Source organism: Sporobolomyces koalae (genome assembly GCF_050403365.1).
Source record: "Sporobolomyces koalae JCM15063 DNA, S_koalae_JCM15063T_v1_ctg2, whole genome shotgun sequence".
In the NCBI taxonomy this organism is placed as follows: domain Eukaryota; kingdom Fungi; phylum Basidiomycota; class Microbotryomycetes; order Sporidiobolales; family Sporidiobolaceae; genus Sporobolomyces; species Sporobolomyces koalae.
In genome coordinates, this window is record NW_027481769.1 from 675,177 (window position 1) to 696,035 (window position 20,859).

Genomic DNA, 20,859 nt, shown 5'->3' on the forward strand with positions numbered 1-20,859 from the left:
GCGAGTCTTCGACTTGAGGATCTTGTCGTTCGTGGTGGAGGAACCAGGTGCTTGGAATCATCGAGATGAGCTGAAGGTTCAAGTTCTGCGCTAGGTTCTGACGAAACTGATCGCGCCATCGTCCACAAAGTTGGGTCGCGCGATGCCTAGGCGTGCACGAACGAGTGACTGAGCGTGCGTGGAGGCTGGCGCAAGTGTGAGGGGGGCTAGAGAAGCAGAAGGTTCCCTTCGCACGCGACGCGCGCGCGCGCAATTTCGGCGCGTTCATTCGAACCGCGAACGCGACAAAGGAAATTTGCGCATGCTCTGCTTTCAATGTCTCTCAAGTCTATCCTGGCCTGCGAATCCTTTGATGAAGAACTTGAGAGATCTGGCACGAGCAGCGCAAGCCGATCGCAATAAATTTCTCAATGAAAGGAGTAGCATTGACTGCTCGTGTCCCTCTTGATCTGCATCCCGGGTCTATCCCTCAGTCTGGGAGCGTCCTTCTGTCTGACGGCGGTCAGCGGCGAGACCCTTGAGAAGGATGGACACGTTCAAACATCGAGCAGGGTTGGCACCTAGCGCTCAGTACAAGCAGGTCACACGATGGCTCTGCGTCCCTTACACGAAGCGCAGTTGTCATCGTGAGGACACGACGACACAAAGGCTCTTTGTGAACGTTTCGCATGTCGAGGTCTAACGAAAGCGGGAACCCCAAAATGACAGGATAAGTCGATTCTTTTCAATGGCAGAGGAAAGGATTCGGCTCACGGACGGAGGTCCGCACGGAAACAGCATGTTCAATGTACAACCTCGAGGAATGTTGCAAAACAAGGCTCGCGCCAGTGCAGCTTTGGATTCCTTCCTCATCGCCTGATGTACGACTTTCTGCTCCTCTGCGGTCCGTAGCCCTTCTCCCCCGCTACCGCTCGATGACCTGCCTCTTCGTCGTTCGCCCGCTCATACGCGACGGTACCCGTCTTGGCCTGATGTTTTGCTTCGAGTGCACGGGCTTTCTTCGCTCCAATGTTGACTTGCTGTACTCCGGCGGTCGCCTTCTTGATGGTCACGGGTCGAGTACCAACGTACTTGCCTGTCATGATGACAAGAGAGCTCGTCAGGGGGGAGGAGGTACAGCGAGACAAGGGCCGGCAAACAGAGGAAAGGGTTCGTGCTTACCATTCATTTCCTTCCAGGCTTTGAGGAAATCCTCGGGGTCCGAGTAACTGACAAACCCGAACCCTTTTCCCTTGTTGGTGTACTTGTCGCGGATCACTTTGCTCTTGACGAACGAAGGGAATCGAGCGCCGCCGAACGCGGCCGTGAACGCGTCGTCCGAAATCGCAGGATCGAGATCTCCGATGAACAGTCGGAAGTGCTCTGCGACGAGACAAGGTGTCAGGGGACCTCCTTCCTCGGGAGTAGCTCTGCAGGGTTAGAGGCGAGGGGGAAGAAAGGGAGGAGAGACTCACTAGGATCCCATTCGAGAAGAGACTGATCCTCCCAGACTTCTCCTCCACCCTTCCTCAGCACAGTCGTGCGCGCTTTACCTTTGCCTGGAGGACCAGCTGGGCGCGCTCCTGCCGCTGCCGAGTGGACGGCTTCGGGAGTGTAGATACTCGCCTGCTGAGCAAAGTTGGCATCGTCGTGCGGTGGGAACGAAGGTCCTGCGACGGGCCCCGCGACAGGAGTATACGCAGGGTACGCAGGGTACGCGGCGGGACCGGCGGTCGTCTGTGGCGCCGAGTACGCGGTGTAGGGAGTACCGCTCGCGCCTGCTGATGCTGTCGAGGGCCCACTCGCCGACGAGTACGCCGAGTATGGGTTGTTCGGTTTCGCGTAAGGGTTCTTGTACGACATGAGCAGTCGAGGTGGTGATGTACAGTAGACCGAGCGACGGTGAACGATTCGAGCGTTTCCCCCGCGCTGCTCTCGTTCTCGTCCCATCGTGTTCACCCGTTTGCCCGACTCGTGTGTGCGATCATGTCCCTTCCCTACAAGCAGTACGTCCTCGTCCACCCGTGTTCCATTCTGGCGACTACTACTGACTCGCGATCATGTTTCACTTCGCGTTCTCTCTCTCTCGCAGAGACCTGCCGCCGTCTGGTGGATTCAACCCGATCAAGTACAAGCGCAACTTGCCCACAAAAGGTCCTTCGGGAGCCATCATCTTTGGCGCGGTCGGTGCCATCTGCGCGTTCGGATTCTGGCGAGTTGGACTGGGTAACCTCGAGAAGCGGTAAGTCTCGATCCCGACTTGGAGCTGCTCCACCCGTCATGCCAGATCAAACTTACGTTGTCCCTCTGTGCGGTCGTGAACAGTGAGCTGCAGCGCGAGAGGGTGTGGTCGAGGATTCACCTTACGCCCCTGCTGCTCGCCGAGTCGGATCGGGATGTCTTCCGAAGGGAGCAAGCAGCACTGGCACGAGAGCAAGAGATCATGAAGGACGTGCCTGACTGGGAGGTACGCGAGACGTCCTGTCCCCCCGCTCGTCGCAGTCGAAGTTTCACTGACTCGGAATACCTCGTGTCGCTCGTTTGTGACAGGCTGGCAAGAGCTCTTACCACACGAAACGTTACACTCCCAACACGATCGTTGTCATCTAGTTTTTATGGGCGCCTCTGCCTTATTGTTTTTACCGCTGTCCGCAACGCGCTTCTGTCTCTGTCTCGCATGTCTGGTGTCCTTTCAGTGAGCCTTAAAGAGAACACCTCTCTCGCGAGATTGGAACCGGTACGGGTAGACGAGAGATTCTACAAGTCTCGTTTGACCTGCGCGACCACCTCGTCGACTACGACCTGCAACCCGAGGATCTCGTCGTGTCCTGCCCCAGGAATCTCAATCACTCGATCCGCTCCGACGATGCCGAGTCGATCTACGAGTAGCTGTTTGAACCATTCCCTGCCCTTCTTGGGGATCATGCCGTCTGCACCTGCGTACCAGATCTTCACGTCGAGCTCGAACCCAGCCTCGGTAGTTCGGATCCGCTTCAACCGTTCGAACCCTCGCTCGTATACCTCGTGAGCATCCGTGTCGACAGTCTCACCTTCGAACCAGTCCCACGTGACCCCCTTGCGGAGACTCATGATCGCTTCGACGCCCATCCCTTCCAACCCTTCCTCGATCGCAATCTCGAGCCCTTGATCGAGGAGTCCCGAAGGGTAGTACCGACCTCCAAACGTCCTCTGCGTGACAGGTTTCGTCATTTGGATCGCTTCGAACCTCTGAATCTGTTCCAACGGCGTTCGTTTGCGAGCGTTGCGCGTGGGCGTCGATGCTGTCCGCGAGTCGGTCCCGCTCGATCCTCCAGACGGTGCAGAGATCATACCGGCGCTCCATCCGACCCAGTCCTTCGCGATCCCCATACTCCACCCGAGGGGACCGATCATGCGTTGTACACTCGCTGCAGCGCCTCCAAGTCGATTCGTGAGCGCGGCAGGGAGGTAACTCGCGAGTCCAAAGGGGACACTGCCCGAGATGGGCGGTGGTACCCATGGACTCGTCAACAACCACTGCGTACATTCGAATCGATCCCGAGGGAGGTTCACGAGGGTCGACAGGGCGTAAATGATTCCGTTCGAATGCGACAGGAGCGTAAATTTGCGAATCTCGTGTCGGTCGAGCACGGCGAGGATCGTCTCGAAGCACACTCTGACCCTCAGGTCAGAAGGCTCGACTGCAGTCGATTGACCGCTCGAAGGTCGATCGATTGTCAACAGGCGGATCCCGTTCGCAGCGAACAAGCCGTCGAACAAGCCGGCAGCTATCCGGTGATGCCCGAGCCCATTGATCCAGAGTACGACTCGGTCGGTCGGATTCGTCGAACCGCACAGCGCATACGAAGCTGTGATCAGGGCGGAGAGACCGGAAGGAGTGAACGAGATGGTGTGGTGGAACTTGGGCGACTTGAGGTAGTCTTGTGGCGAGATGTACGCTTCTGGCACCTCGATCGAACACCTTGACGCAGACATGTCGGTCTCTACGCGACTCGAGTATACGAGCGAACGTGCGAGATGAGCAAACGTTGTGTGTGGGGGGTTTCGGCCGGCTGCGCACCTTTTTTCCGAAGGGGGACTGGCAAAGGGGAACTGATGGGGAGTGACACGCTCGAGCGTTGCGCTTGCTGATGCACAGTGAGCGAGCGTAGATGGACGAAGAGAATGAGCGGGCCGAGACATGCTCGAGCGTGAGCTCGCTCTGCTCGAAATCCGATTGAAGATGGCCAGGCACTTGCATATTTCGCACAGCGAGACATGACAAGCTCGAACTGCCTCTTGTAAAGCGCGAGATAATCCGCGGCTTCGCGAGCCACTGGTGCACCGAGTACATCGAGGTCCACCGGATCCAAGCGCGATGTGGCTCGCTTTGAACGCTGTCCAGCTCACTTGGTGCGGATGAACAGACTGCATTCACCGCTCGGGTGTGTTTCAAGGTAGGTGGAAGAGAAACAGAAAACAATAAGGAGAACAGGAAAGAAGAAGAAAGGGGGGAAACGAGGTCGCGGGTCGGGAGGAGACCAGCCGAAGCCTCCAGAGTCCAGTGGTCGACGTCGTGCTCTAGATGAATGCACGCTCGACCTTTTCGGTTTGCCAGATACTGTTTGTCGCGAACGATTTCGGTGCGATCGGTTCCGTCTGTCCATACGCGAATCGATCGTGGGAGGATTCGAGGGGCGAAAAATTCGATCAGCTCTGGTCTGAGTGAACACAGCTCTACTGCTTGTGCAGCAAGGGACGTACCGACTGCCCACGCAGAGTGCCCGTCAACCGCCTGTCGCGTTCCATCATGTTCTCCTCCCACGTGTCAAGGGTGTGTCGGGTAGGCTATACGAAACAACTAAGGTATTAGCTTGCAATTCGTAGCATGACTGACTCGCAGAGCGAGCAAGGAGGGTGAGGAGATCAAGCGAACCTTTCCCTCGTTGGTGATTCGTCGAGCGGCCGAGAACCCGGTACCGGTCACGGCAAACATGACGGTGAGAAGTCCTGATCATTTAGCGGATAGTCAGCGTGGTGATCGTGGGGACTGCGCGACGGCATGAGCCTGATGAGACGTACCGAAAGGAATGAGGGCTTCGAAAGGAACCGGCTGTCGCGCGCGCAATCAGGGGCATTCAGTATACGTACTACGGTACAGAAGACAAGGGAGTCCAGACTGACCATGTTGTCGTGAGAGGATAGCGGTGGGTTGATGTGAGACTCGCGCCGGTGCTTCTTGTCCTTCTACCCTGTCGGCTCTGCACTCACTTTCCACGTTCTGGTCTGGGTTGAACTGCCAAGGCTTTGGAAACGCTCAGCTCTATGCTCCATCAGGTCCGCGGATGCTTCGCTTCAGCCTCGCTCGGTTCGCTTGCATACGCTGCTGCTCGCCTTTTGCCATCCTGGATTCGCTCGGCTACCTTGCGTGCACTACGCAGTTCTGATCCACACTGAACTTGGTAGCTGCGGCAACCCTGTGAGATCCGACTGTAACCGACCGCGCCAAGAGTCGTCGACATGGTGGGAGTCGTGCCCCTTGCTCAAGCCGTCTACTGTTCCAACCCAGATGCCATAGCATCTTGTTGGAAGCTATGCCCTGCAGCAGACACCGTCTCGATCGGGGTCAGGCTAGGCTGTTACATCCAGGCGGTCGCATTCTTTGTCTTGGTCTTGGTCGCTCCAGACGAAGGCGGAGCCGAATCACTCGCAAGTCTACGCCGCGCGTGACTCAGTTCATGCTGAATTGAGCTCACTTCAAATTTTGTGACAGTGGCTGGGACTGTCCGTCTCGTTCTGCTTTGTCGCGTCAAACTACATTATGCTGTGGCTTGTAGGTTTCCCCTCTCTGCCTCAACCCTCGACTTTAGACTGAAGCGCCTTGATCAATAGCACATGATCACCATGCATCACACGGTCGTCGTCATCCTCCTGTCGCATCTCCCCTACATTGCGACCCTTTCCGGACTCAATTCCCTAACGTCCTGTAAGGTGTTCTCTTGCCTATGCCCTTCGAGCCGAGTACGCCATGCTCATTTGTCGTACGTACCTTCGCAGATGAAGTCCTTGGACCGGCAGGAGTTCGCTTCCTGCAAGGAGGCCTCATCTTCAAGGCAATCTCGACGGCCATACTATGGGCGCTTTGTATTTGGGGGTACGCAGCCGGCAAATTGCCCGACTGGCTACACTTTCAATTCAGACAGGTCAACTGTCTTGAACAGACCAAGCTCGTGCTCTGGTTCGTGCCCATCTCGAGATCTCAAGGCATGGGAAACGTCGACACCTTTTTACTCGCGAGCTACGTAGGTCCGAGTATCAGTTTCAAAACAGCCGTTCGTGCGGAAATGCTCACACCCCCTCTTTGCCTTGTCAGAGCATCTTCTGGTTCCTCGTCCTCTGCGCTGGGTCGTATTGGTCCTTGATCGCTCCAATCGTTCTCGTCAAGAGAGGTGGTCATCTACGCGACCCCAAGAAGAAAAAGATTCGAGGGTTCCGACACCGTGAACAACATGACGAGGACGGGAGGAAGGACAAGCATCACGATCGGGACGACCCGTCAGACTACACTCCCGAATCGGAAAACGTAAGCGGTTTGTCTGTGACAAACCAGCGTTCGGTGCAAACTCGACTCTGATGCAGCTTATCTCCAGGGCGAAGAAATGTTGCAACTTGTCATGCGCTCGCAACCCAAGAATAGACCAGACCGTCGCAAGGTGGCTCCCTCGACATCGCTTTCCGCCTCTGCGTCTCGAGACGGCTCTTCCTTCTCTCTCCCTTCCTATACGACCGAATCTCGAGGTGGTCTTCAGGCCAGCGACGTGCGAGGGCCCGAACTGGATCAAAGGCCAGCGACCCTTCCATCTGCGAGTGATGGTATGACCGCACTCAGCACTTGGAGCAAAGGAGTTCGTGGTACAGCTCAAGATGCCCACCTGCGATGGACTCGACGTCAGACTGAAAGTCGTCACCACTTCATCATTGTGAGTTTCCAAAGAAAAACAGTCTTTCCCTCCGGGTAATTCTCTTGGTTTCGAGCGAAGGATTTTGATTCTGATTCTCAATATTTTGCGTTGATCAGTGGCCAATCTGCGCATTGCTCTTGACATTCGCAATCGTGACCATCGAGTTGCAGATGGCGATGAATGATGTGTTCCCCGGTGAGATGGCACTAGACTTTCCAGGAGTCTTGACCTTCTTCCTCGCACTTCCTACCGTGAGTCCCGAGGAAATCTGCCTCTCTCCCCGCCCCATTGAGAATACGTTTTTCTCTGACCGACTTGTTGGATTGCACTGCTCTTTGGGAAAAAAAGGCTTGGGCAGTAGGAAAAGCTCTTCGAAGGATTCAAGAGGGTAGGAGGCCAACTCCAAACGAGAGAGGTGATCGATCTTTCCTCGAACTCGCACATGTCAAATCTCGAAGCCGGAAACACCGGAGTCGACGATCGAAAGCGTTTTCTGTAGGACATGCTCATCAAAGGGATGGGTACGGTACTCGGAGAGATGGGTATGATTCTGAAGGAACTAGCGACCGAGAGGTCCAGCGTTCGAGCAGGTCGTTTGTGTAAGCCGAGGTCAGGGAAGCAAGAGAGATGATGTCTCGTATCATGAATCAACGGCAATGTGACGAGATGTGAGCTCGAGATCACATGGAGCGTCCGCATGACTTAGAAAGGAACCTTGCTATCTCGCATACCTTTCTGGCGTGCGCGCAAAGCGAGCCATGCGAAAGAGAGACACAGGACGAAGAAGAAAGAACGTTTTCGTGATCCAATTGCGTACAATGCGGAACGTCTAGTCCAATACAAGCAAGCTGAAATCACGGTGCGAATTCAAACTCGAATCGTCAAAAGAACGGCATCTAGGGTATCGTGAAAGAGAGAGTCGACGAAACAGTTCGACAACCGTGACGTGACATCCGTTGCGATGAAAAGTAAATCGTGAATGAAAGCGAGGGAATAGTGTCTATGCGCAAGAAGCTGCGGGGAAAGAGCCGCAGGACGGATACCATATACGGCGCGTGCAAGATTGGGAAAAACGAAAGGAGTCGAGAGGCGGGATCGCATCGAAGCGGGCTGACAGTAGGTATATCGGGGGACTCGTGCAAGGTTGTCGGGTTTATGCAATAACGCCGAGAGCAGCGAGAGAGAAGGCGAAACCGGTGAGGGCAGCGTCGCGAACGCTCATTCGGACAGCGAACGAGGTCTTCTCGCTCTTGGCGCTCTGCTGCTGGGTAGAGGCCGAGGCGGTCTGGTTCGCTTGCAAAGAACCGGACGACTTGGAAGCGCCAGTCGAGGCGGGGCCGGCAGAAGTACTGGTAGAACTGGGGAGCGCCGAGGAGCTCGAGCTGACGACAGCGGCGGAAGACGTGTTGAATGGTCCGCTTCCGATCACGAACGAAGTATTCTTGCTCGGGTCGTCGTTGCTCTCAGCGTTTTGGTACCAGCGGGCGCCCCAGAGATCGGGAATGCTCCTGTACGACAGACTAATTGATCAGCAAAACGCTCCGAGGTAAGCTGTACATCGATATCGACTCGCCTCGCATCCCAGCCGTTCGACTTGATGCCGGAGAAGGTGTTGACGAAACCAGCGACGGGGTTCGGTCCCGACTCGTGTTCAAGACCGATGACTCCAGGCGACTTGGGACCAGTTTGCCATTTCTTCAATTCGGCCTCGAGACCGGCGAGTGTTCCGGGTCCGTAGCCAGGGCAGGGGTTCGCGCCGCTGTCGACCGAGTTGAGGCACCAGTCGTCCGAATCGATGTTCCAGATAACCGAGGTCAGACCGAATACTTCTTGAGCAATCGCGCTAGGAAGGTTTGACGAGTAAGCCCCCTGCGTGTGCGAGACAGAGATCAGACGCGGGCCGGATAAACTCACCGGACACGGTTGTCAATATCGCCGTAAGGTGGTCGCCAGTAAGCGGGTGCGAGACCAGAGTAGTCGTAGATGATCTGAGCGGTCCATCCGAGTTCTCCGAGGAGTTGCTCATCGGTAAAGGTCGTCATGTAGCTGTGACTCCAGGTGTGCACTGCCAGGTTCGCGCCGGATGCGACGACTTGCTTGAATACGTCGAGGTTTTGAAGAATGGTGGTACCAATCAGGAAGTGGGTCGAGCTCTGGTTGTTGGCCTCGAGCAGCTCGTACAGTGCAGGCGATGCAGGTGTCGGTCCGTCATCGAACGAAACGCCGTACATGCCATCGGGCGCATCCGAAATGTCGTACTCGCCAAAGCAGTGAGCGACTGAGCGCGCACGTGTCAAAATCGCGCGTAGATCATGAATGGATTCGGGATCGGCGAGGAAGTGCAGGTCATGCGCGAGCAAGGTTCTTTAGTTGGCTTTTCGAGACGCGTAAAGAGAGGGACTCGGGAAAGTTGAGTGACGGAGGCGTACCTGTCCACGAGCACACTCCGTTCGAGCCAGTCTTGACGCCCGGCGCGTACGCGATGTTGCCATCTGCACCGAGGGTCGACGGGGCGTCACCAGGGATCTTGCCGGCCGCCTTCGCTTCGTTGTATTTCTGGATCCATTCCGGTTTAGGAGCTGGTCCTTTCGTTCCGGGTTGAGGGTCTGTTTACAGGCGAAAACGCGTTCAGAATGCCTCGACCCTGCTCAATATACATCGTGGCGACTCACACTGAGAGGGAACGGGCGCTGGAGACGCGTCGGAGAGGGTATCGGAATCAGCGGCGTAAGTCCGGCAGAAAAACAAGGTCGCGTTTGAAATCGCAGGGGTTCACTCACTGGCAGGTGCGCGACGCTCGAACGAGTGCGCGGCAGCAACAGACAGGAGAGACAGAAGAAACGGGAGGGACAGCATCGTGCAGATCGAGGGCGAGGTGTGAGCGCCGAGTTAGGAGTTCCGGGTGAAGAGGAAGGCGCGTCGAGACTGGAACGGGTGCCGCTACTGTCGATGGCTGATGCCGGATAAGCCCAAGAAGGATGTCGAACGAGGGTGAGGGTCGAGCACGAGAACGCAGAAGGCAAGCGATGCGAGAGAGTAGAAAGGCGAGCACAAACCGAGACAACTCCGCAAATTCTAAGAATATGTTTGGGTAGCGTCGTTCACACCGCATGTTTCGCGCTTGACCGCGAATCCTTGGCATCTCGAATTACGCCGATCGCTGCTCAGATGGTACTGTAATACTGGTCCTGTATTAGAAACGCCAGCCATCCAACAACTACTATAGGACTCAGCCAGCCCAGTCAGAGGATTTTCTTGGACGCCTTCCCGAGCTCCTCATGAGTGCGAGTGAGTGCATGCGCTGGGCTCGCTACCCCGCTCGGTTGCGCGAGTTGCCATGCTCATCGACCTTCATCGGACGTACTCTTCCTAAAGTCCGAGGCATATTGATCGCATCTTGCAGATATTCACGTCGATGCATCCAGCCTGCAATCTATTTGTGCCCTGCAATGGCTGTTCTATAAATTGATGATATGCGCAATAAGAAAAAAGTTGGATGAGGTAACGCGCACAGTTTACCCATCTTCCTCACTACATATCGGCCCTGGCGATCAAGATGAGCGTGCGCCAAGCTCTCCACTCTGCAGTGCGGCAACATTGGCCGTCAATAGCGCGAAAACCCGTCGCCCAGCTGTCGGCCGGTATTTCCTCGACGTCCAAGAACCGCGAGCCGCTCCTCTCTGAGCAGAACCCGATCGAAGCAGGCAAAGAGAATGAGGCAGTGACGAGACTCGAACGGCTGCTCAAGGTGTCCGAGCGGCTCGCGCAAGGTGCTGGCAACGCGACCGTTCCGCTCAGCATGAAGGGTCTCGGAGTCTACTCCAAAGACGGCGTACAGCAGCACGTCATGCACGAGAGTCTCGAAGGACTGCAGCCTCTTCCGACCGAGCGCAAGATGGGTGATTCGTTCTGCTCGATGGAACTCAAATTCTCCGAAGACGAAGCCCTACTCGAAGAGTTTGTCGGATCGTACAGCAAAGTGCGCATGGGGGCTCTGCTCGAAAAGTTTGACTGGCTCGCAGGTAGCTCTGCTGTAAGTTTCGCAAATCTCTGGGCCGCTGCCTCCGCCAAGACTGAATTTGACCGTATCGCTCGGATTCTCCGCTGCATACAGTATCAGCATGTACTTCCAAAAGGAGTTTCCGTTGCCGACGCTGCCAAGTACGGGTTCTACCTCGTAACGGCTGCGGTAGAGCGCATGGACGTGCTTCGGCCACTTTACAACCCTGACGGTTCCGTCCCGGACCTGCGTCTGACTGCCCATGTCGCCTATGCCACAGAGTCGTCGCTCGAGGTATTTGTTCGGCTGTCGACTATCACCAAGACCCCGCTCGAGTCGTCTACGATCCTGATCGGGCGGTTCACGATGGTCTGTCGAAGCGCGAAAGGAGGCAAATTCCCCGTGCCCAAATTGGTCGTCGAGGGACCCGAGGAGCAGGAAATGTTCAACATGGGACGGGAACTCCGAGAAACAAAGAAGAAACGAGCGCTCAAGAGTCTCGAGAAGATTCCACCCAACGCAGAAGAAGCCGCCATGATGCACGATCTGTTCCTCAAGAACGCTCCACTATATGGTGCGTCTCGAACTTTGCTCGGTATATCGCTGGTGAACTAAAGTTCCGAGCGACTTTTCTGTTATAGACCGCAAAAGCGCTACTCCTCCTCACATCGTCTTCATGGCCGACACCCGCATTAGATCGGCGTCTTTGATGCACCCTCAATACCGTAACTTGCACAACAAGGTCTTTGGTGGCAAGCTCATGTCTCTCGTGCGCTCGAAATTTCTTCCTCTCGAGCGAAGATCGGGAGCAGTGTGAGCTCACGGGTGTAGCTTTGCTTCGGACAGGCTTACGAAACGGCTTACTCGACCGCCTGTTTGTTCGCGCGCTCGCCGGTAACCTTTGTCGCCCTAGAGTGCGTTACAGATCGAGCTTTGATCGACTGAGCGAAATTCGACAACTAACCTGCTCTTAACTTTTTGACAGTGAATTGCAATTCGCACAGCCCGTCGAGGTTGGATCTTTACTCGTACTCGACTCGCGCGTGACGTTCTCGCCCATGTGGGGCGAGCACAAGTCTTTCCACGTCTCGGTCGAAGCTGCGACTGTCGACCTGTACACTGGCGACAAGCGCATCACCAACACGTTCCACTTTACGTTCTCTTCCGACAAGAAGCTAGATCGCCATGTCCTGCCCCGAACTTATCGTCAAGCGATGCAGTGGCTCGATGCTCAGCGCCGACGCACACTTGGGATTGAAGTGCGCAAAACGTACGAGTCGCCATAGAGCGAACGTAGACACTGTTTCACCAAGACCATAGAATATAGATCCAAGTTCCCTGCGAGAAGCATCGCGGCGAGCTTGAGATAATTATTATGCATTCCTCTCTCGCTCCTCTCTCGCTTCGTCCTCGACCTCTTTTCGCCTCGAACCGCTTTACGAGAGATTTACGCGCAGACAACTTCGGTTAGGGCAAGGGCGAAGCTGCCTTCAGCTCCGAGTGTGCTAGATTGGACCCACTCTCGCGAGCTCATCGTTCAACATTACGCATGCATCCGGCTCATCAACCTCGACCACGACCCCCAGCACAGCGCGCACCTTCATCACGACTGACTGCACTTCCGACGCCTCTCTCGCCACGTCGATCGAGGCCGAGTGCGCTCGCTGCGTCCCCCGCGTCGGCTCCGGCTCCGCACGCTAGTCACGCGTCTCCTGGTCCTGTACCCGTCTGGAGTAGTGCGATACCTCCCGACACACCTCCTCTCGGCATCGAGGAGCAGCTAGGAGCGTCAAGCGTGCGAGAGGATGAATCGAACAAAGTTGCACGTGAATACGCGCAAAACGCTGCATCGCCGTCCCCCGAGTTTATCCCAACGTCGACTGCGCACAAAGCTCAGACGATGGCATCTATCCACTCAACCACTGGCAACGAAGCAGGGATCGTGGAGCCGCGTGTGCACATCGGTCCAAATCATGACGACGACCATCATGACACCCAGCAAGATTTACAGGCCGCAGCGGTGGCGCAAGAAGGGAAAGCGTTTGTCCTTGATGCAGAGCTACTCGCGACCATGAGCAGAGAAGAGTTGGAGAAAATGCTGAGCGAGGCGGATCGCATCATTCGCGATAAAGAGCAAGGCAAGCACTTCAGATGATCCACATTGGAAAGCCAGTGACTGACTCTAGTTTAACCGAAATGCAGAGCTGTCCGTGTTCACAACGGCGGGAGAAGGTAAAGTTGTAGCCCCTTCTTTCCTCTGGTCTGCAGAGCTGACGCAAAAGCCGTTCCACAGGCCTGTTGAAAGAGTACCACAGTCTGCGCGATCGACACGAGTCGCTTCTCTCCCGACAGCGGTCGACATCAGGGGCTAGCATCGCCACTCTCCGCCCATCACGACTCTGCTCAGACACACTCTCACCTTCCTCAGCCGCAGACACCGGATCGCAGCGCGGGTCGAGAATTTCTCTCGGAGCCATAAGCGCTAGTGCAGCTCATCACCGTCGAATTTCAAGCGGACGGACAGGTATCGCGTCATCGTCGAGCTATGTCTTCTCGTCCTCTTCGAGCTCAACGAGCCTTGGTAGCGCGAACGCGACACCACCACATTCGATGAGATTTCCCCCCACAGCCGATTCTGGATCTCCTTCGTCATCGCCGACAACGCTGCGGACGCATAGACTAATCTCGTCGTCTTCGGTCGCCTCTCTGTTTGCGCCCCCGGCTCGGACCGTTTTGTCGCCCAAAATGTCCAGCACGAATGCTGTCGACTCGCAGGACATCGAACGCCTCAATCATCTTAACTATTCTTTGGCGCAGAGAGTCGAAGAACTCGAGGCAGAGTCGGAAATCAGCGAACGAGAGGGGCGGAAAAAGCTTCGAAGACTCGAGAAAGAACTCGTTGCCCTCAAGGAGGATCTCGAACACAGTGAGGGCAGGAACGTTGCGCTCGAGCTCGAGAATCAGGCGAAAAAGAAAGGCAACAATGGGAGCAAATCCGGAAGAAACAGCAGCGTCGTTACTGAGGACAAACAGGCAGAGTCCGACAGCTCTTTGAGTGATTTCACAGCTGAGATCGAGCTTGGAGAGGCAAGGTCGACTCCTCGTAGTGAGTCTTCCTTCTCCAGCCGCGCAGTTACGACCTCGCCCTCGCCGTCTCGATTCCTCGCTGCGCCCTCCCTGTTGCGCTTTCGCTCTCCCGGCAACAGCTCGTCGAGACTGCGCGCGGTCTCGTCGACCTCATCCCTGGCGTCCCTTCCGCGAGCCCCTTTGTTTGACCTTTCGGTCCTCGACGCTCAGCAAGACGAGCTACTGAACCAGCTAATCGCCAAGATTGACGAGTTGCAAGACGCGAATGAGGCGATCTTGGAAGAGCGGGAAGATATGGAGGAAAAGCTCGAGATTGCTCGAGAAGAAGTCAGAGAATGGATGGGCAAATGCGAAGAGCTCGAAGATCACCAGCACAAGATCGAATACGGTGCGTCTCTCTCTCTCTCTCTCTCTCTATCGACCTGTACTCGAGATCGTAGCTGACTAAGGTGCTTCGATAGATGGGACGGATAGACGCGCGATCGGCTGGCTTGATGACGAAAGTGCACGGCCAGAAACTCGGCTCTCTCGCTTCAATGTTGATCAGCTCAACAATCCTCGATCAGGCTCACCAACTCCTCCGTCAAGCGTTCGACCCGAACTCGGACGTAGCCTCCGGAATGAGTTGTGCGCTCTCTGGCCCGAGGACGCTTCTACCGCGCAAGCTCTTGACGACGCCGATCTGACCGATGAGGACGAAGACGAGGCCGAAGCAGATCCGTCAGCCTCAGTCATACTTCCGGATACGACCCTGTCAAACCTACATGTTCAGCGCATCCGACGTCATAATCCTCGCAGGACAATCACACCTCTCTCGTTCGCTCAACGCTCGACCTCGACAGCGCACAACTTGGTTGCACCAGGATCCCTCGGACATACCACACTCGATGGTCCAAGCTATGATGCCCTCGCGAGGCGAGCCGAGGAATTGGAGCCAGTTTGGGCAGATGAAAGTATCCCGGAACGAGCTCGTATCGCCAGCGGCAACATGGGCAAGCAGAGATTGATTGCACCTCCTGGCGCCGACGCGAATGGCGAATCTGGCGACTCGCGACAGCTGCGCAGCAAAAAGGAGCGTCGCGATAAGAAGAAGAGCTCCCGCAGGAAGAGCAAGCACTTGGGCCTCTCGGATATCCATTTCGGCAGCGACGAGGAAGAAACCGACAACGGATCGACCTCACAAAGTCGACGCACGCTCGCATTGCGCCGATTGGGTCTCGAAGCATCCTCCCGCAACACGTCTCGCATGTTCCAGCGTCCCGAGTCGGAACAGCCTACCGTTCAAGACTTGCCCGATGAAGAAGACGATGCCGATTCCATCGTTTCCTCAAACTATGACCTCCTGGACAATCGTGATAACCTTGACTCGAACGACTTTTATCCCATCACGCTTCGAGCTCGCTACCATCCTCGAATGCTCACGCACATGATGAGGGACAGGGCGATCCGACACGTTGTGACTTTGATCACCTGGTTGCGTTTCCTCATCGTTCTAGCCATGGCTTTGAGCTATGCTGTATATCAGTACGTTCTCACTCTCTCGCAATCACGCACGAATGTAAAGCTCATCAGCCTGCATCATCTTTGTCAGAGGACCGCGTAAGACCCTTGGTCTCGTCGACGGCCGTCGAAATCTCCGCTGAGCTCGCTACGTTCTGCACCCCGACCCACCTTATCTGTACGATTCAATACCCAAGTCATCCACGACCATCACCATACCAATTCTCGTTCTTTCCCGATACTTCTAGCAGCTCGTGATACCTTTCCAATGATTCTTACGTTTCCATCTCTTCACTACCCATCTTAGATCAGACCCGGAATCTCTCTTTCTTGCGTCGTCTCGTGAGTATTATCCTAGAATGTTCTATCAAGTGTTACAGTCAAGCGACCACGTATAGATTAGAGTCAAGCGAGCAAAATGCCAGAAAATGGTTCAACAACAACGGGACCATATACAGGTGGAACTCTGGCCATATCTCTGGGACACGGCATTTCAGACGCCTTCGATTGCGGAAAAGTCGATCGCGTCGTCGTCGTCGAGGAGAGCGTCGAATTCGTCCTGGATCTCTGGCTTGACGTCGTCTTGCTCTAGGATAGTGGGCTTGACGTCGTCTTCAACCTTGACTCGCTTCCTCTCAGGCTCTTCTGGTTCCGCGTCTTCGTGCTTGAACTCCTCTTCTTTGACGGGATTGGCAGTGTGCGTAAGAAACCGTCGGAGGTCGAGGATCGTGATCATCCTCATCTCGGCCTTTTTGCCCCATCCATCCGAATCAGGTCGAAAATCCAGGTAGAGACCGTATCCCTGCCCATGCAGACATGTCAAAACTGTGCGCGTTCGACATTCTCGATAAAGGACCAACCTTGTCATTTAATTCGTTCGGTTCGAAACTGTTTGCGAGTAGGCGCATCGCACCTGGACGCGAGATCCCTCGAATCTGTCAGATCTTGACGAGTACATTGACGAGGTAGTTTCTGACTGACCAATGACTGCGCCCATTTGCTGTCTGAAAGCACTCTGAACGTACGCGAACGCCTTGCTGGGCTCAGCGACGACTCCGTTCGAGATAGCTCTCCAACCAGAATCGTGCGTCGATAGAACCGGTACCTGCAGAGATCATACGCACTGGTTAGATCGATAGGCGAAGCGGAAACCCTGTAACATTCAAATACCTTTCGACCCATGAGCTCGACGAATGGTTGTGACGAGCCAATTTCGTCTTTCAGTTCTGATTCGGGTTTGAGACCAATCGAGACCGCCTTGGAGGTCGCATTAAGATTTGTGAATACATGTGCTATGGTCGCGAGGTAAACTCAGCGATTACTTCTCATTCTATGCTGCAGGTACAGTCCAGAATTGGGATACTCACCGATCGAGAGTGCCTCTTGTCGCGAGAAGCCAAGCCTCTCGCCGACTACAGTAGCCCACGCCGTCATGACGGGTGCTCGATTCACGACTACCATTTTGTGGCCCAATCCCTGACAATGAGATAGCCGCGTCAGTGTTCAGAGAGCCCTGCAGGACGCCTCCTTGCAAACAGCACAGCTTACCTCCTCGTAATCGATTTCGTCGAAATCCAAGTCTTGCTCTACTTCAGATACCTTGTCGTGCTTGGACGGCAACGGTTTGTCGAGGTCAGACTCCCTGCCTCGCTTCCGCCTCGACATGCCTTCATCTCCAAACTCTGGCTTTGAGGGACCTTTGCCCTTGCCTTTGTCGCCTCGTCCGAGTGCGGTCAAGAGCGACTTTCTCAGGTCCTCGTCTGCAACGCCGATCCTTGCCAGGTCTACACCGGTGATGGTTCTTAGTTTGAAGTGCGACGTGTAGCCTGCTGGAATCAACTTGGATGCGAGCTGGATCGCTTTCGACATGTCGAGGTGAGGACTCGAGGTCAGCAGCTTGAGCAGTGCCGGCAACGCGAGTGGACTCGTGTCGAGCGAGAGCTTGATTGTCGACGTATTCCGTGGCGGCATGACTCGAGCTGTCTGATCACTTAGGCGGAGAGAAGCAATACAGGTGATGAAGTCATTGAAATCTCATCTCCTTCCCCTGTCCGACATATACCGTCGCGTCTGGACACAGCTCGCAGCCTGATTGCTTGTAAATCGCCACCTCCACCATTCCTTTTGAGCCCATGTCGCTATCGAGTACCACTTCCTTGCTGCTTCCAGCACCTTGCCGGCGGGATTTCCGGCAGTTTATCAACTTTACCTGCAACCTCCGGGCGATTTATATCGCGAATTTCCCCAGTTCACTGGAGCATTGCGAAGTTTGTCGCTATGAATTGGGATCGACCGGTTTCGTGTCGCCTTGTAACCTCTTCTCAGATACATTGAGCATTTTCTTGAACGAAGCAAGTCCGGTTTTGCAAGACGGGAAGAATGTAAGGGACTAGTTCATTACGACATCTGATCAGTCAAAGACTGTTCTCTGGACAAGCAAGATGGAAAGAGAGGAAAAGATCTGAGTCAGGGATCACGAAACTTGAACCTTCTTTGCTCTGGCTTGTTGCTCTTCACGCATTCACTGAAGTGCTGCAAGCCAGGTCCGCGTTCTCCTTTAGCTCTTGTAATGGCACCGTCGAGATACTGCAAGCCAGCCCCATCCTTTTGGCCTTTCTACTCAGCGTCCTTGCGCGTTCAGAGCCGCGCGAAAGCGAGCTCTTTCTCTTTTAGAAATTCGTCAATGTATAGACATTTCACGACTAGCCCATTACTTTGTATCTATACAGATTCCTTATGAACGGAGCCTCTTGCGGTCGCCGATTCATTCGAGCTGCCCGAATTTGTGGCTTGTAGCCCAGCACCTTTCTCCGAATCGAGCCTGCGCATAGCTCCACGTTTGTCCTCGTGCACGTTCTCGACATGCTCGATCGCACCTCCGTTCCGTTGTCGAAGTTTGCCAGCTCGAAGGGCAGTCGCGAGTTCGGCATCGAGTTGTTTGCCAGTGACATGAGGTCGGTGCTTCGAGTGCTTGACGTAGCCTCCGAGCGCCGGGTCGCTGTACGCCTCGGCAAACACGAGACTGATCTCCTCGAGGCTGCGACCGCTCGTCTCGACGAAGAAGAAGTACACGCCAGGGACGATCACAAAGAGGTTGATGATCGCGAAAACGAGGTAGAGATAGTTTCCAATGTTGGCGAATCCTGGAGGCGTAATTTCGACCACACAGAAATTGAAAAGCCAATTCGCGCAGGTTGAAAGGCCGTTGACTTGCGAACGAATCTCGATGCTGGTCAGCTCGGCTGGATAAAGCCAAGTTTGCCTGTAAATTTTCGGATCCTTGCGTTTGTAAGTACGCCTTCACAGGAGCCAAGATTGAAGTCAAACTGATGGAACTCACCCGAGCCATCCGAATGCGAACGATGTGTTGTAGACGAAATACATGGCGACCGCGCCCCATGCTGCACCACGATTGCCCTTGTCGCTGTAGTAGACCAAGACGCACGCGGCTACAAATGCTAGTCCGCATCCGAATGCGCCCCAGATCATCGTCGGGCGTCGTCCAAGTCGATCCACAAAGGTGACACAGACTGCCGCCGCAAGGGCGTATTCAGTCGATAGCACGGCGCCCATGATGCGTCCCATCAATTGCGAAAGTCCGAGCGTGTTGATGAAGAGATAGCTCGCGTAATACGACACCAGGTTAATTCCAGTCACCTGCGAAACGCCAGTGTAAGTCACAAAACCCAAAAGAGAGCAGGAACGACATACCTGCTGGAAAACTTGAGAGACGAAGGCCAACGATGCTCGACGGAAGTTCTGCGTGGGACCATTCGTGAAGAGATCTCTGAATTTGAATGCAGAGGCCTCTGCATTCGTCGCTTGAGCAGCATCGATCATGCCGTCGATCTCGGGGTCGTTCGGGTCGAGTCGGTAAATCTTGGCGAGGTTGACGCGCCCCTCTTCGATGTGACCGTGCTTGATGAGCCAACCCGGGGATTCCGGGATTCCGAAAAGCAGGACGACCGTGAGAAGCTACGCGTGAAGCATTCTGTCAGCTGCGTTCCTCTCGAGATCTCAGACTCATAATATTTGGCTACGTACAGCAAAAACAATCTGGAAAGCGATCGGGAATCGCCATGAAAAGGAAGATTGTACAAAGCTGGCACACGTTGTCCAAGTCAGTCACTCCACCGCTTTAGAAGCTTAGAGATAGATCGTCAGAGCTTACTATGCCCCGAGACCGATCCAGTATGCGACAGCGATTCCGACAGCGATGAGTGTACCCGAAATGAGCACGAGCGATCCTCGGATTGCCGGAGGCGCAAGCTCAGATTGCAGCGAGGGGACCGTCGCTGTGTTGAAACCATTTCCGACTCCACAGACAACTATATCCAATACAATGTCAGGGACGAAAACTCCATGTGAGGCAAACAGAGAAGGAGAACTCACTGCGTCCGACAATAAATTGCCCGAGAGAGTATGAGCTAGTCATGACTGTCCGGGAAAGTCAGTACATGGCATTCGCTGAAAAGCAATGATTGCAGCACCTACTGACGGTTCCGATACACATCACCACCATTCCGAGGAGGATTGTATTTTTGCGACCGAGCTTGTCTCCAATGAAGATGGCACCAATCGCACCAAGGAGACATCCGATCTCGTAGATCGAAACGGTGATACCACTGACATTCGGATCCTCGACTTTCGGAAAGACCTATTAATTCAAACGCATGTCAGTCATGAATATTTTGCGCGCGAAACCGGATGGGGGACAAGGAGGTCCAACTTGCATCAAGGAAATAGCTGAGGTTGATCAGACCACTCATGACACCCTGGTCGTATCCGAACAGAAGAAAAGCGCATCCTGCTGTTGTCGATGCTAGCCAGACGAGCGAATTGCCTTCAAGGTTACGCAAATACAGTTGCGGAACGCGCCACATCTCGTTTGTACGCAATGGAAGTCTCGAAGGAAGCACTCGAGAAGGTTTGAGAAGAGAAGGGGAAACAGGCCGGAGCTAGCTGGCGGAGCACAACGAGGAGCACCGGCAGTTTCGCTCGCGCCGGATACATCCTGACGTGGACTCCGCGCCCACACGATTCGAATTTTATGCCCCGACGGCGAGTCTCGGATCAGCCGATTTTTGTGTTAAGCCTGATCATTTTTTTTTTTTGTAGAAGGGAGATGATCAAGATGCGTGGGCAGTTCGGAAAAAAATCGAGAGAAAAAAATAGACGGCCGCATGGCGCTGACGTAATTGGCCGTCCCGACGCGCTAAAAGGTCGGCGTGCAGGGATCTCTCCCCCACGGCTTGACGCGCTAGCCTTCTGAGGTGGACAGACTGCCGCGCATATGTATCGTAGCTGATTACAGGCGGGGGTCAGCTGTTCATTTTGTCTCCCGTCGGAGCT

General features: G+C 54.9%; 9 protein-coding genes across 9 annotated transcripts; 4 read left to right on the top strand and 5 right to left on the bottom strand.

Annotated features, from left to right (window-relative positions):
• Positions 1 to 848: 848 nt before the first annotated feature.
• Positions 849 to 1,842, bottom strand: JCM15063_005734 (uncharacterized protein; the record flags this gene model as incomplete). The annotated part of the gene is made up of 3 exons (XM_076675955.1): positions 849 to 1,075; positions 1,162 to 1,362; positions 1,455 to 1,842. 3 exons carry the CDS (start codon positions 1,840 to 1,842, stop codon positions 849 to 851), a joined length of 816 nt encoding a protein of 271 aa, XP_076537094.1.
• Positions 1,843 to 1,965: 123 nt separating this feature from the next.
• JCM15063_005735 (uncharacterized protein) lies at positions 1,966 to 2,589 on the top strand (the record flags this gene model as incomplete). Its single annotated transcript, XM_076675956.1, has 4 exons — positions 1,966 to 1,985; positions 2,072 to 2,221; positions 2,305 to 2,446; positions 2,530 to 2,589. 4 exons carry the CDS (start codon positions 1,966 to 1,968, stop codon positions 2,587 to 2,589), a joined length of 372 nt encoding a protein of 123 aa, XP_076537095.1.
• A 147-nt stretch (positions 2,590 to 2,736) lies between these two features.
• On the bottom strand, positions 2,737 to 3,954 carry JCM15063_005736 (alpha/beta fold hydrolase; the record flags this gene model as incomplete). The annotated part of the gene is made up of 1 exon (XM_076675957.1): positions 2,737 to 3,954. The coding sequence occupies one exon, from the start codon at positions 3,952 to 3,954 to the stop codon at positions 2,737 to 2,739; it is 1,218 nt and encodes a 405-aa protein (XP_076537096.1).
• Positions 3,955 to 4,539: 585 nt separating this feature from the next.
• JCM15063_005737 (NADH dehydrogenase [ubiquinone] 1 alpha subcomplex subunit 1) lies at positions 4,540 to 5,145 on the bottom strand (the record flags this gene model as incomplete). The annotated part of the gene is made up of 5 exons (XM_076675958.1): positions 4,540 to 4,617; positions 4,723 to 4,806; positions 4,895 to 4,968; positions 5,041 to 5,071; positions 5,143 to 5,145. 5 exons carry the CDS (start codon positions 5,143 to 5,145, stop codon positions 4,540 to 4,542), a joined length of 270 nt encoding a protein of 89 aa, XP_076537097.1.
• Positions 5,146 to 5,478: 333 nt separating this feature from the next.
• Positions 5,479 to 7,523, top strand: JCM15063_005738 (uncharacterized protein; the record flags this gene model as incomplete). The annotated part of the gene is made up of 8 exons (XM_076675959.1): positions 5,479 to 5,667; positions 5,732 to 5,791; positions 5,851 to 5,944; positions 6,016 to 6,260; positions 6,332 to 6,541; positions 6,609 to 6,938; positions 7,037 to 7,171; positions 7,269 to 7,523. The coding sequence occupies 8 exons, from the start codon at positions 5,479 to 5,481 to the stop codon at positions 7,521 to 7,523; spliced, it is 1,518 nt and encodes a 505-aa protein (XP_076537098.1).
• Positions 7,524 to 8,073: 550 nt separating this feature from the next.
• Positions 8,074 to 9,776, bottom strand: JCM15063_005739 (uncharacterized protein; the record flags this gene model as incomplete). Its single annotated transcript, XM_076675960.1, has 6 exons — positions 8,074 to 8,428; positions 8,494 to 8,763; positions 8,835 to 9,198; positions 9,350 to 9,526; positions 9,593 to 9,610; positions 9,701 to 9,776. 6 exons carry the CDS (start codon positions 9,774 to 9,776, stop codon positions 8,074 to 8,076), a joined length of 1,260 nt encoding a protein of 419 aa, XP_076537099.1.
• A 700-nt stretch (positions 9,777 to 10,476) lies between these two features.
• On the top strand, positions 10,477 to 12,206 carry JCM15063_005740 (uncharacterized protein; the record flags this gene model as incomplete). Its single annotated transcript, XM_076675961.1, has 5 exons — positions 10,477 to 10,953; positions 11,035 to 11,494; positions 11,562 to 11,689; positions 11,767 to 11,834; positions 11,906 to 12,206. The coding sequence occupies 5 exons, from the start codon at positions 10,477 to 10,479 to the stop codon at positions 12,204 to 12,206; spliced, it is 1,434 nt and encodes a 477-aa protein (XP_076537100.1).
• A 263-nt stretch (positions 12,207 to 12,469) lies between these two features.
• JCM15063_005741 (uncharacterized protein) lies at positions 12,470 to 15,650 on the top strand (the record flags this gene model as incomplete). The annotated part of the gene is made up of 5 exons (XM_076675962.1): positions 12,470 to 13,058; positions 13,123 to 13,152; positions 13,214 to 14,395; positions 14,469 to 15,531; positions 15,599 to 15,650. 5 exons carry the CDS (start codon positions 12,470 to 12,472, stop codon positions 15,648 to 15,650), a joined length of 2,916 nt encoding a protein of 971 aa, XP_076537101.1.
• Positions 15,651 to 16,000: 350 nt separating this feature from the next.
• Positions 16,001 to 20,276, bottom strand: JCM15063_005742 (sugar porter family MFS transporter; the record flags this gene model as incomplete). Its single annotated transcript, XM_076675963.1, has 14 exons — positions 16,001 to 16,309; positions 16,368 to 16,420; positions 16,489 to 16,612; positions 16,678 to 16,799; positions 16,875 to 16,983; positions 17,056 to 17,490; positions 18,235 to 18,769; positions 18,848 to 19,164; positions 19,219 to 19,482; positions 19,552 to 19,609; positions 19,679 to 19,835; positions 19,900 to 19,944; positions 20,002 to 20,164; positions 20,241 to 20,276. 14 exons carry the CDS (start codon positions 20,274 to 20,276, stop codon positions 16,001 to 16,003), a joined length of 2,727 nt encoding a protein of 908 aa, XP_076537102.1.
• Between the last annotated feature and the right edge of the window lie 583 nt (positions 20,277 to 20,859).